Source organism: Ceratosolen solmsi, unplaced genomic scaffold (genome assembly GCF_000503995.2).
Source record: "Ceratosolen solmsi marchali unplaced genomic scaffold, CerSol_1.0 scaffold57, whole genome shotgun sequence".
Lineage (NCBI taxonomy): Eukaryota > Metazoa > Arthropoda > Insecta > Hymenoptera > Agaonidae > Ceratosolen > Ceratosolen solmsi.
This window is the reverse complement of record NW_011948427.1, coordinates 1324580-1337421: the sequence shown is the minus strand read 5'-3', so window position 1 is coordinate 1337421 and position 12842 is coordinate 1324580. Positions and strand designations below refer to the sequence as shown.

Here is a 12842-nt window from a genome sequence, read left to right as displayed (position 1 = left end):
TATAATTTTGATATAAATTTAAGTACATAATTTTTAATCAATTATTTCGAAATTTCAAGAAAATGATTATTCATAAATTTATTTAAAATTTTGATATCTTAGTAATATTAATCAATTAAATATTTATATTAAATCTTAAATAAATAATTCCTAAAAATGATTGTATGCATAAAATAAGTATACTAAACTCCTACCAAAATGATTTGATTCAACTTGCGTCGATGTAGAGGCACTCCTTGGTCGTTTTTGAGGCGAGAAATTCTTCCTTTGAGATACGGAGGCATGTTCGCTATCGTCTTCTCGACTCAAATTTTCCGTTGATACATTAGGTAAACTAGATCTACGTCTATTCAAGTTGGTGGTTATCACATGCTCAAAAACACCATTAGTTATCAACGGATTTTCATTGACAATTACGTCGGTATCGGCATTTTGAGGTACAATACCATCAGTTAAGATTTTTGCTGTCGCATCATAAACTGTTGATATTGTTGGAATTTGCTTTTTGGCATTTGGCACTTTCACCGTATTCTCTAGAGAACTTTCAATAACACTGCTATTACTACAAACTTCACTACAATCTACAACTGCGGCATCATTTGTCGTCTGTAATAAAGTAGTCGAGATCACTTCTTCCTCATTATCACTTATATTAATAGAAATTATGGACGGCTCCTTTATATCGTGCTCAATTATGATTTCATTGTCAGTACTATCAATAACAGCACTTTTGTTTTCACTTTTCTCTGCTACATATTCATCATTTATCATTGAATCATTTGTTGTAATTATATTTGTATTTTCATTCTCAATTTCATTATTTGAAAAGTCTATATTTTTACTACTTATCGTACAGCTAATAGAGCTATTTGAATTTTCAATTTCTTCTTTTATATTAATAGACTGATTTTTATCAAATTCTATTGCATTTGGAATTGAAACTACCTCTTCAATTAATTCCTCTTTGAATTCCTTTATTTTATTTTCCTGATCTTTAATAGAACTTATATTTTCGGATTCAATTTCATAGACATTAGAAACTGTAGTAAGATTAATTTCATCAACAGTTTCAGATGTTTCTAATTTTTTATCTTCAGATATCTCTTCTATACTCGTCCCAGTAGCATTAATTTCGGTACCGGTAACAGATTTTGCATGGGTATCTTTATTTTCATTTGAGACTTCTATGATTTTTTTAGGTAACACTGAACAAACTTCATTAAAACTACCTTCAGATATTTTAATCTCTGATTTTTTAGAACACCTTATCGTAGTTTCCTTTGAAGTAGTAGATTCCTTATTTTTTAAGGTAGAATTATTATCTTGTGACTTATTTTCACTTATTTCCAAATTTGTCTGATTACATTCATTTTCAACGGCAAGTGTAACAAAAGATAATTGAATTGATTTAGTACTGTCCTTAACAGTTGTTAATGAATGCACGTTATTTTTGTTTTCTCGTTTGCATATGCTTTCATTTTTTGATTTTTCATCAATTAATGAATTCGAATTCGACTCTTCGACTTTCTGAAGATTGTTGAAAATTTCACTAGCGCTATTGATTGACGCTGAATTATTTGTTTCTTGTGTTTGTAGTGAAATTTCATTGTTACTCTTTTCAAAAATAGTTATTGAATCTATATGAGTGGTTACATTCAGTGTAGTTAATGTAACATCATGTACATCATTCAAATGTGAATCTGAGGATGCTATCATATTGTCTTGTTGGACTTCGTTAATTACTTCATGTCGAGGAAAAATTATAGCTGGACTACCATCACTCTCTGTATTGTCTACTGAGTTTAGATCACAACTACAAGACTCATCTAATCGATCATTTGTTTCTATTACATTATACTCCTATAAAAAAGAAATCTCAATTTTAGTCATTTTGCTAACTTATTAAAAGGCAAATGATTATATTGTCTATTTTATAAAAAGTTGATCTTTAATATAAAAATCTTTTTAAATATCTAACTTAAAATTTAGATTTTTTTATTAAACATATTTAGGTCATTTAAAAATTTTAAAAAATATATAATCTACATAAACTTACTAATATTGGTAATTTAAATAATAAAAATAAAGTACGTTTTTTATTGAAAGAATTTGATAAATAATTAATATATAATTATAGAATTATAATCTTTAATTAATTTTAAAAATACATTAAGGCAACTTAGAAAATTAAAAAAAAAATTATTGTAAATTATGTAAAAAAAAAACTGCATTCTTTTGTATAAAAATAAAAAAACTTCTGTTGATAGGATTTTTGAAAACCTAAGTGTAGCGATATATTAACAATATATTATTAATTATATACTTATTACAATTTTATTTAATTTTATATGTAGTGAAATATATAGATATATAAGTATATTTTATTAATATTTGTAAATAAATTTTAAAATTGCATATTTATATTGTATTATTATTGTAATTTATACATAATAATAATAATAATAATAATAATAATAATAATAATAATAATAATAATAATAAAGTATTTTTATAAAAATAAATATGTGAATTACTTTGTAATTGTTATTAACATGCTGCAATTCTTGAGATTGATCATTTAACCAATGAGTTGAACGAGTATATCCATTATTCACTGAATGCTGTTGATCCCAACCTGATATCGTGCTAATTGGCCTCTGTTGTCTAACTTCAGGATCAGTAATATTATCCGATCGCTGTCTCTCATAGTGTTCATACATTTGAGCAAATTGCAATTTAAATTCTTCATAGGATACCTATAAAAGCAAATTTTTATAATAAATAATTAATTTAAATTTATTTGTTTTTAATTTACTTTTAAATAATATGAACAATATTTATAGTTTTGAATCCAAGTAGTATCATGCATGTAATTATTAATTATTAATATATTTTAATTAAGGAAAATAATTTAATTATTTTACACACTTTTGAATGTACAATAGCCAGCGTATCAACCCAAACACGCCAACCTCCATATTCATGTTTGATTGCATGATGAAGAAGCATTCGAAATAAAGAATAAACCATATCTGAAATTTTTTGTTCTTCTGTGTTTTTTGGATGAATATAAGCCATTGCTATTAGCCACTCTTGCCAAACAGACATTTGCAAGACTGTTCGGCGATTTTCACGATTATTGTTACAAAGAAGAGTCATATCGGACAGGAAAAGTTTTTTTACCTCTAGCAGTTGCTCCGTTTGTTTTGATTGCCTAATGAGTGTTGCAATAACTTTCAAAATCACTGAAAATATATAAATCATAAATAATATATCATATCATATATATATATATATGTGTGTTTGTGTGTGTGTGTGTATAAAAGATAAAAAAAATATATAAAAGAAAATATAAAAATAAGTATATAATGTACTTGGATTTTCTAGTCGATAATGTGACTCCGGTTCCGGATGCCTTGTATATAAAATTTGTTGACTAATGTGTTCTGTCATGATCTAAATAATAAAGATTTGTTAAATTAATCTTCGTACGATATTTTATTTATCATATTAAGAAATGATCTACTAACCTCATATAAAACATTGTATGTAGGTAGAGTAAGGGTTTCTTCGTTCAAAAGTAATCTTTCTGCCAGTAACGTATACAAATTGTAAGGACTCATAACATCGTACTTTCTTCTGGAAATCAAAAGAATAATTTGCACTTAAATTTAAATAAGAATGTAATAATTAATCATGTCAATTATTAATTTTTACTTATGTGTACTGCGACTGAGAAAAAATCCAAGCAATTTTAATGCCTGTAACCTGATTAATTGACTTTCAGCTGCTAAAAGTTTGAAGATGGTTCTAACGCCTTGTTTTGTGTCAAAAGCTGGAACCATAGATGATGGGTGTTCAGACATTAATGATATAAGCATTTGTAATACATCATGTAAATTTTCATCCTGTAAAATAATTTTTCATTAAAAAATAATATATTAGTATTACATCTTATTAGAGAAATTTGCAAAATTACCTCATGCATTGTAGTTAAATAATTTAAAATACTTTGCAATTCATCATCTTTAACACCATTTCCAATCATAATTAGTTGCTTTAAAAAAAGTGAAATATATGATCGTATTGTCAAAATATCCTTCTGTTGAGGTCTTGGTCCATCTTTTGTAAACAAACATTAATTTTTATAAATTATTAATGAAATATAATAAACAAATTATTTTTACGAATAAAATTTAATTGTAAATAACACATTAAAATAATTAATAAATATGTTTAATATGAGGAACATAATATATATTTAATCAATTGTCAACGATTAAATTTATAACACAACTAATATAATGATTTTTAATTTGATTTTTAATTTGATTTTTAATTTGAACCAAAGCTGAATGCCTCGATGGAATCAATTAAACGATTCTCATCAATTTCAAGCTATGAAAGAAATTGGCTCTTGATTGCTGATTCACGGTTTTCTCCATTATGTTTAATAATTTTTAAAAATTAAGTTGTTATATAACTATTTTAAAATACAAAACTGATTAAAAAATAATCAATTTATTTAATACAAATATTGTAAAAGTATAACTATGGTGTAATATTTTTTATAATATAAAAGTAATAAGCAAAATATAAAATTGATATATGCTTACCCAATCCCTTTGGCGTAATACCACTTTTGCTTCGAGGACTTGTCACCCAATAATAGTACTTGAGTGTGTGGACTGTTTGCAATACGGTGGAAACGCGTCTAACATTGGAATATATCTGTGTGTCGCTTAAAAATTCAGTAGCTAAATATGAATAAAGACGTGTCTGGACGGGTGCTGGCGTATAAATCCACAAGGCTGGATTAAACAGGACATGATCCAATAACTGCCACATCAAGAATGCAAAATAAAAAGACTATATCGATATGGATCTATATGTTCATAAATCAAATTAATCTGATTTAGATATTTAAGTTACTGAATATTTATATATTAAAAATTTGTGAATGTTCTTTGATTCATATCGCCAAATTGAATAATATTAATGTAATGATTAATTTCTTATACATTACAAAATAAAAAAATTTATTACAGTATCACATATCAAAAATTTTATTGAAAAATATTTATAAAATAAATTGAATTATGATTTGAGATAATGATAAATTTATCTTTGAATGATTACATAATTAATTATCAAACAAATGCTATATATTCTTAATTTTTATTATTCAAATAATCTGAGTTCAAAATAAAAAAATTTCTACATGCCTAAAATAAATTTATATAAAATACCTGTTTCAATAAGAGATCACTATTAGCACTGAGACATGTGACTAAATGTTTTGTGAGTTCCAAAAAAGAAGCAAGCACTTCTATAGTAAGATGCTCTCGACTCGCTCTTTGAAGCATGTAACTAATTACGAGGAACCCTCTATTTTGCACCATGTGTTGTTGCACTGTTTGTGAACTTTCTACCAAGTCGCAAATAAATCCCAATAGTTTTGAACTATAAAAAAATCATTTATTTTAAATAAAATATGTTCATTACTTTGGTGATAAATACTTTTTTAAAGAATTTTATGAATCTACATTACAGAATCTTTATACAATATCAATTTTTAATTTTTTTTTACTCTAAAATATATCAATACTAAAATTGCATAAAATAATAACTTTAAAATAAAAAGTTTATTGAAAGAAAAAAAACTATCTTTGTAAATTCATATTATAGATTTTATTTTTAAGTCTTTATTACCATAAAGTTGGATCTCGTTTTATATCATTAGACGCAATACAGTCATAAGGCATATCTAACTGTGAAAATAACGGAAAAAGAACTTGAATTCCACCAATGGAATTCAATGTGCTATGAATGGAGTGTGTTATTACAGCTTTAACATCCTGAAAATATATTAATTATCTTGAATAATAATCATTTTATAAAAATTAAAATCAAATTAAGTAGAATAAAAAGGAATAATCATTAAAAAGTTAAATATTTTGGTAGTTATGTATTATTATAGCTCATACATTTATAATAATATATTATTTAAAAGATATAAATTTCTACAAATATTATTTAAATGCAAATATTTAAAATTTATTTCTTCAATTATATGGTTGTATTAATTAATAGTTTAAAATAATGTATTGATTACTACTATTAAGCACAATAAACTTAATTAGACCTGTAACATTAAAGCGTGTGGAGTATGTACAAAATAAGATGCATTTCCTTTTGGTGAACTCTGAAGACATAATTGAGAGTCAGTTGCCACCGGATTATACATGAACATAATCGCATTAGACAATTTTCCATCATACAGTACCTGCAGTAAAGTAATTTCTATTAACATATTAAATAGTAATAAAAAAATCAAAGGATTCTAATATGTAAAGCAAAAGAAACAAAAAGATTAAAAATAAATCATGTAAAATATATAAATGCATGCTTGAAATGAACAAACCATTCTAAATACATTAAACTGATATTATAATACAGGCTTTTATAAACATAAAAAATATATAATTACAACAAAAATGATAAAAGTAAGAATAGCAAATTAAAAATTAACAACCAACGTTAGCCTAATCTCTTATTATATTACAGTACATCAACATAGTTCTCTAGCTATTCTAAGCCACTTAAAATAAGTAATAATAAGAAATAATATTTAAAAAAAAAAAACTAATCAATCAATTAATAATTTTTAAATATGTATAAAGGTAATAAAAATATAAAAATGATACGTTTCACGTAGCTCAAATTAACGATGTTTTTAAAAAAACATCAAAAAAAAATTTTAAAAATAAAATATTTTATTCGTTGAGTATTTACCTTTAATGAAGGTGAACGTAGTAAACAGACACAGATATATTAATAAAAATAAATGTCAAATAATAGTAATTGTCAAAATGTAAAATAAAACAAAAACAAAAATAGAATGCTTACAGTCATTATACTTTGATCCACCATGCTTGTGAGTTCCTGCTCACCACTCACCCTTTTATGATTATCGGGAAGATTTAAGTAACACTCATTATCGAACCGGAACTGACTCTGAAAAAAAGCTTATATATTATACAAAAATTTATAAACGAAAAAATATTAATATAATGACTTCTTATTTATTTAAAATATAATTTAATTACATATTTTTAAAATATCGAATGCGACAAATTATTAAATCTAAAAAATAATTTTAAATATATTTTAGTTTAATTAAAGCGCTTTTTAAAAGATTTTATTCATTTTTAAAAATTTTCAAATTTTATTTACTCTTTCTTAACATAATTTTGGTCACTGACAATATTATTAATAAAATAATAAAAATATGTTTTTCAAATATCAACAATTAAAATTGAAAATTTTCTTTCTCTAGACATTCATTATAATAATTTATAATTAATTATTTTAATTAATAATATTTCGAATTATAAAATATTTACTTATATATATATATATATATATATATTTACTTTCAAAGAATGCCAATTATAAATTGTAAACTTCATATAATATAAATAAAACATTCATATAATAGTATTTGAAACTATAGTAAAAATGAATACCGGTTCACTAAAGTCTATTTGTGTATCATAAAATTTATAATTTTTAGTAAAGATTTAAATAATGTAGAATCGTCTATTCAAAATAGTTGAAAGATGATTTTTTTTATCTGTAACTTTTCTTGAAAATTCGCTGCAATGTTTATTACTTTACTATGTAAAATTTGTGAACTACAGAAATACAATTTCGAAGTTAAAAAATTTTTTTTTCATAGAATATCTTATATAGTCTTAATAAATTTATAAGTATTTTAAATTTAAATTATTATAATTATAATCGGCCCCGTATTACCTTGTAACCAGGGCCTAATCGATGCATTGCACAAATCTGATGGGTTGTTAGAGCTTCACTGAAGAGATAAATTGCGCTCATCTGTCCACAAAAAATGCGCTCCTCGTCCAGTTCTGGCGTTGCGCCGATATAACATTTATCGAAAGGCTATTGAACATTACAAATTAAAAAATATAAGAATAAATAGAAGTGCATTATTTATTAAGTGCATGAAGTATTTATATATAATGTACTCACATCGTTCGTTGAAACGAACCATGCCATCTCTGTGCTTGAGGCAAGTTGACCATTGACCAAACACTTTATTTCACTCTTCGTCCATCTATTATATATATACACAACAGCGATCATATACCACTGTAAATCATATATGCAATTAATTCACAGTAGATAAAATATATTATACAATTAAACAAATTTATTTTTCTTTCAATGTATTTTAATATTATCATTAATTTATATATAACATACATATTATTTTGTATGTAAAAATTAATTGTTAAATGTGAACAATTTGAAATTGTTTGAAATTGTAATTTATATAATTTATATTTAAATTTCTCATTTCATTAAATTTTAAAATGAAATTTATGAGTTTATATATATGATACATGGTAATAAAATTTTAATGTACAAAAGAAGAGCGAATGAGGAGAAATGTACAAACCATATTAAAATCGTAATCATTTTTATACGAAAATTAATCCATATATCAAAATAAAAGAACGTAAAATTATATATTTATCATTGACGAAATTATGAAGAGAATGTCAAAATATATGATGAAATCAAATAATTAATATTTCTGATTTTTTTATTACACATAGACATAAACATGCTAAGAAAAAAGCGTATTATTTCATAAATTTTTACTAACTAATTTAATCGACTTAATCGACACTTACAAATGTGCACATTAAAATGTAATTTAATTGACGTTTATATAACTTTCAACTCTAACAATAATCTATAAGTAAATTTTTAATAAAATAATGGTAAAATTAGTAAAAAAGTAATCTTAACAAGTGTACATTGAGATACCTTTCGAGGTTGAAACTCGTATTTGACACAATGTTGGAAGCCTTTGCCCTTTATTTTCATTGATGTAAGAACCAAGCAATTGCCAACGAAATGAGCCGAATATCCCACACCTTTACCAGTTTTAAAACTAAAATTTAATTAAAAAAGAATTATTATATAGGCTTAAAACTTAAATAAATTAATAGAATATATAATTTATTATATATACATATATTAATAAATAATTATTATTTAAAATGTTGTACGGATACATTATACTGTAAATGATTGTCTTAAGGCGGTAAAAATTAAAAAAGTGTAAAAATACACTTCGAACGGCTACTCAGTGCAAAATACAAGTGTTTATAAGAAGATAGAATGTATATTCATATAAATAAATTAGCTGGTAATATATAATAATACAGTATTTACTTAACCTATTTGATTTCATTCCTTAAAGAATATTATAAAGTGTAGAAAAATAATACGATAAAAATAAAAATTTATAAAAGAAATTTTCAATGTTCGTTACCATGATTTAAATAAACATAATGCAGAAACAATATAAAAATACAAATCTACAAACTAGTTACTATCATTTTTTTTATCACTTTGTAAAGATCCCATAAGTACTGCTCCTGTCTTGTATACCCATACCTGATTGCGATTCATTATACATTCTGATATTCCTCTTATAACCTGCATAAATGCTCCCCGTATAAGCTGCGATAAGCTACTACCCCTCGTACAATCTCTGCTACCTCACAATCGCAACACCCCTTAAAGAACATGAGTGCTGCTCAACGTCGCTATCCGTTAACCTGTTTTTTTTTAAGCATTGGCTCTGGGTACTTTCTCCGTTACTTCCAAGCACTCTCTTTCAATGTACCTTACATTTTTCTTGACGTTCCTTTTGACTTACTCTCTGTTTCTCTTGCCATTACCTTTAAATTTTTTTCCCACCCCTCTCGTTATTATCTTCAAATCTCCTTGCCTTTTCCATAGTATTACTAACCATTCACGAAGTACACAATTTTTCAACTTTCGTGATACTAGTGATAAAATTATTAACCTAAAAGCTTTTAAAGCCGTCAGTTACTTATACACAAGTATTTGTATAATTATTAAATCTTTTATGACTTGTACATTATAAACGCAGCCTGATATAATTATAAAATAGAAAAACCAATAATTTTTAAGATCAATGTACCATAACTCCATCGTCATTATAAGTGTTGATTATTTGCCAATATATAAATTAAACGCCTAACAAAATTTTCTCTTTGTTTTGAGAAAAAGTGTCTCTTTTACCATTCATCCAGTCCCTATTCAACCTACGATTATTCAGAGTAAAAGAAGGACTAAATTATTACCTCAATAAAACATATCTCAATCGATACGAATATTGACACTAATTTCCGCTAATAATTTTATAGTATTGTTACATATGTTTAATTAATACAATTTATTCTTTAATTTTATTTACAAAAAAAGACTTATCGATATTCTATTATAGTATATATATATTAGTTTATAAATATTATTTTTAATAGAAACTTCGATATAATTTTCCACATTCTATTACAATGCTATTATAATTCTATTATTCTGTTATAAACGGTTATTTTCAATTTTATAAGTTTAGAAAAATATTCACCTATTTAATAAAGCATTACAAAAATTATTTTAAATGGAAAATAAAAGTTCGACTGATATACTGTATAATAATAATAATATACTTACCAATATAGGTATGGCTTTTCACGTTCAATATTAACGGAGTTAATAGGATCTAACCTAAACCATGTTGTAAATGTAAAACCACATTCATGCGGCCACTTCGCTAATGGTGGAAGGACGATTGCCTAAATAATTAATTTAATTAAGATTTAATTATTATATTAAATAAATTTATGAATTAAATAATATTTGAAAGAGATTAAAAATTTCAAAATGTAGTAAAAGGACGTATAATTGTAATTATTTTTGTAAAATATATAATTCTTGCACGCAAAAATTAAAATATTTTATAAAATTGAATATGATAATAATCAAGTAAACAGACTTAGTATATTTATAATAACTACAATATTATTCAAATTTATCTGTTCTAAATTCTTAGTAATTCATAGCACTATTATATAAATAACATAAAAATTTATTAAATATTTAAATTTAAAAATATTTTAATTATAAGTTACTCTGAATGGTCTACAACAATTATATTTATCTAAACGATATTATTTTTAGAATTATCAATATGAGATTCTAAATTACATTAAAATTCCAATTCAAACATATTTTCTAAATTCCTATAATAACCATAAAATGAAAAAATAAAAATGTGCAAATTTATTAACTTACTGATCCTTTTCGCCCAGGAAAACTGAAAAAGACGTCGGGGCCATTTCGTTGTGGCATTTGCCGCAAAACATTTAAAAGTTTTGCAGAATGCCTTGGCTACAAATTATAAAATTGTCAAAAAAAAAGATTACATAAAGAAATTTTATAAATTTTTTATTTTTATCAAACAATGCCTTAAAACCCTAAATACACTTTTAAGATTTACCCATTTTCCTTTGATTGTCTTCATTGCACCGAACAATAGCTTTAATTCCTTCACTGTTATACTGTAGCTAGCCAGCACACCCAGCATGTCAATTAACAGATCTATTTATAAAAAATAATGATATACTCCTATTAACTATGATATATAAATATCTACATTTTTAATTATTGAACAATTTTTTACAAACCCGCAACAATTGTTTCTGCTCTCGCTAACCGATGCAGAACATGTTGAATAAGATTAATGTCTGTACAAGCCTGCAGATTTCTAACACTTTTTCTCAATATGGCTATAAAGACACTCCAAATTTCAGCCTGTAATAAAAAAACAATCACATATATAAAAGAGTATCATAATAACTTATCATAATAATATTATGTCAGAAAATTTTAATTAATAAAAATTACAGATTAGTCATTTTCTTCATTTGTTTGTATTTCGAAATTTAAAAAATATATTATGATATACTATATAAATACGGTATGAATATGAAGTTTAATATAAATTGTTTATAATAGATTTTTTATCCATTTTTCTTTATTATATAAGTTATATGTATATATTTGTACATATTTGTATAATTTGTATACATGAGAATTTCATAATTTGTATTCTTCCATATGTAATAATAAAAATTAGATATACGTTATTCTCATTATAAAAATCTTATTATGCTATTAAATGGTTTATATATTATTACAATTAAGAAAAAATTAAAAAATTAATTGAGTAAACTAAATAATTTATTTATGTATTAATGCATGATATATTAATTAATTATAATAAATTCAATATAGTTTACAAAATATTAATGAGAAAATGAAAATTGTAAATTTGTGATGTAACTGATATAATTGTAGGTTTTTACAATATTTATACAAGTAATGCCATGGTTCAATCATATTTTTAACAACATTAGTAATATGCTATTTATTAAAAGTTATGGATTAACATTTATACGGCAGTAATATTTATAAATGATAGTTTCTTACGATTTATTATAAACTAAACTTCTTTTTTACAACAATCATATAGTTTTCTCTAAATTATATGTCAAAAGTTATTTTCAGAAACTTATAATGGTATATAAATTAAGATGACTATTTTCGTGAAGTTTTGAATATATTGGTTGAAAGATATACAACTAACTATGGTTTATTACTAAATTTGAATTTATTAGCTAATTAAAAATATAAAAATCAATTTTTTACAAATCAACATAAAAATACTTTAATAAGTTTAATTAAATTAATTATTAAATAGAAATTAAATAAAGATGTTAAAATAAGATATTCAATTTCATTTCTAAAATTATTATTCAAATTTTCATAATTGTTTGTAATTAATTTAAAAGTTATTAATTTTATTGATTAAAATTATATTTAATCATTGTTGTTGTACCAATACATTCGACAAATACAGATTTCAAAAATAT

General features: G+C 23.9%; 1 protein-coding gene across 1 annotated transcript in view; it reads right to left on the bottom strand.

Annotated features, from left to right (window-relative positions):
- rg (A kinase anchor protein rugose) overlaps nt 1-12298 on the bottom strand; it is a gene marked incomplete at its 3' end in the record, with an annotated part of 28756 nt that extends 16458 nt beyond the window's left edge. The window contains exons 1-20 of the mRNA XM_011501259.1: nt 12287-12298; nt 11595-11721; nt 11408-11508; nt 11203-11298; nt 10582-10703; nt 8860-8986; nt 8056-8175; nt 7819-7965; nt 6910-7017; nt 6146-6286; nt 5713-5858; nt 5250-5463; nt 4617-4839; nt 3980-4122; nt 3718-3908; nt 3531-3639; nt 3375-3456; nt 2929-3245; nt 2535-2756; nt 195-1860 (exon numbers count right to left, since the gene is read on the bottom strand). Coding sequence (XP_011499561.1) covers nt 195-1860; nt 2535-2756; nt 2929-3245; nt 3375-3456; nt 3531-3639; nt 3718-3908; nt 3980-4122; nt 4617-4839; nt 5250-5463; nt 5713-5858; nt 6146-6286; nt 6910-7017; nt 7819-7965; nt 8056-8175; nt 8860-8986; nt 10582-10703; nt 11203-11298; nt 11408-11508; nt 11595-11721; nt 12287-12298 — 4414 coding nt within the window. The remainder of the gene's footprint in view (nt 1-194; nt 1861-2534; nt 2757-2928; nt 3246-3374; nt 3457-3530; nt 3640-3717; nt 3909-3979; nt 4123-4616; nt 4840-5249; nt 5464-5712; nt 5859-6145; nt 6287-6909; nt 7018-7818; nt 7966-8055; nt 8176-8859; nt 8987-10581; nt 10704-11202; nt 11299-11407; nt 11509-11594; nt 11722-12286) is intronic.
- Between the last annotated feature and the right edge of the window lie 544 nt (nt 12299-12842).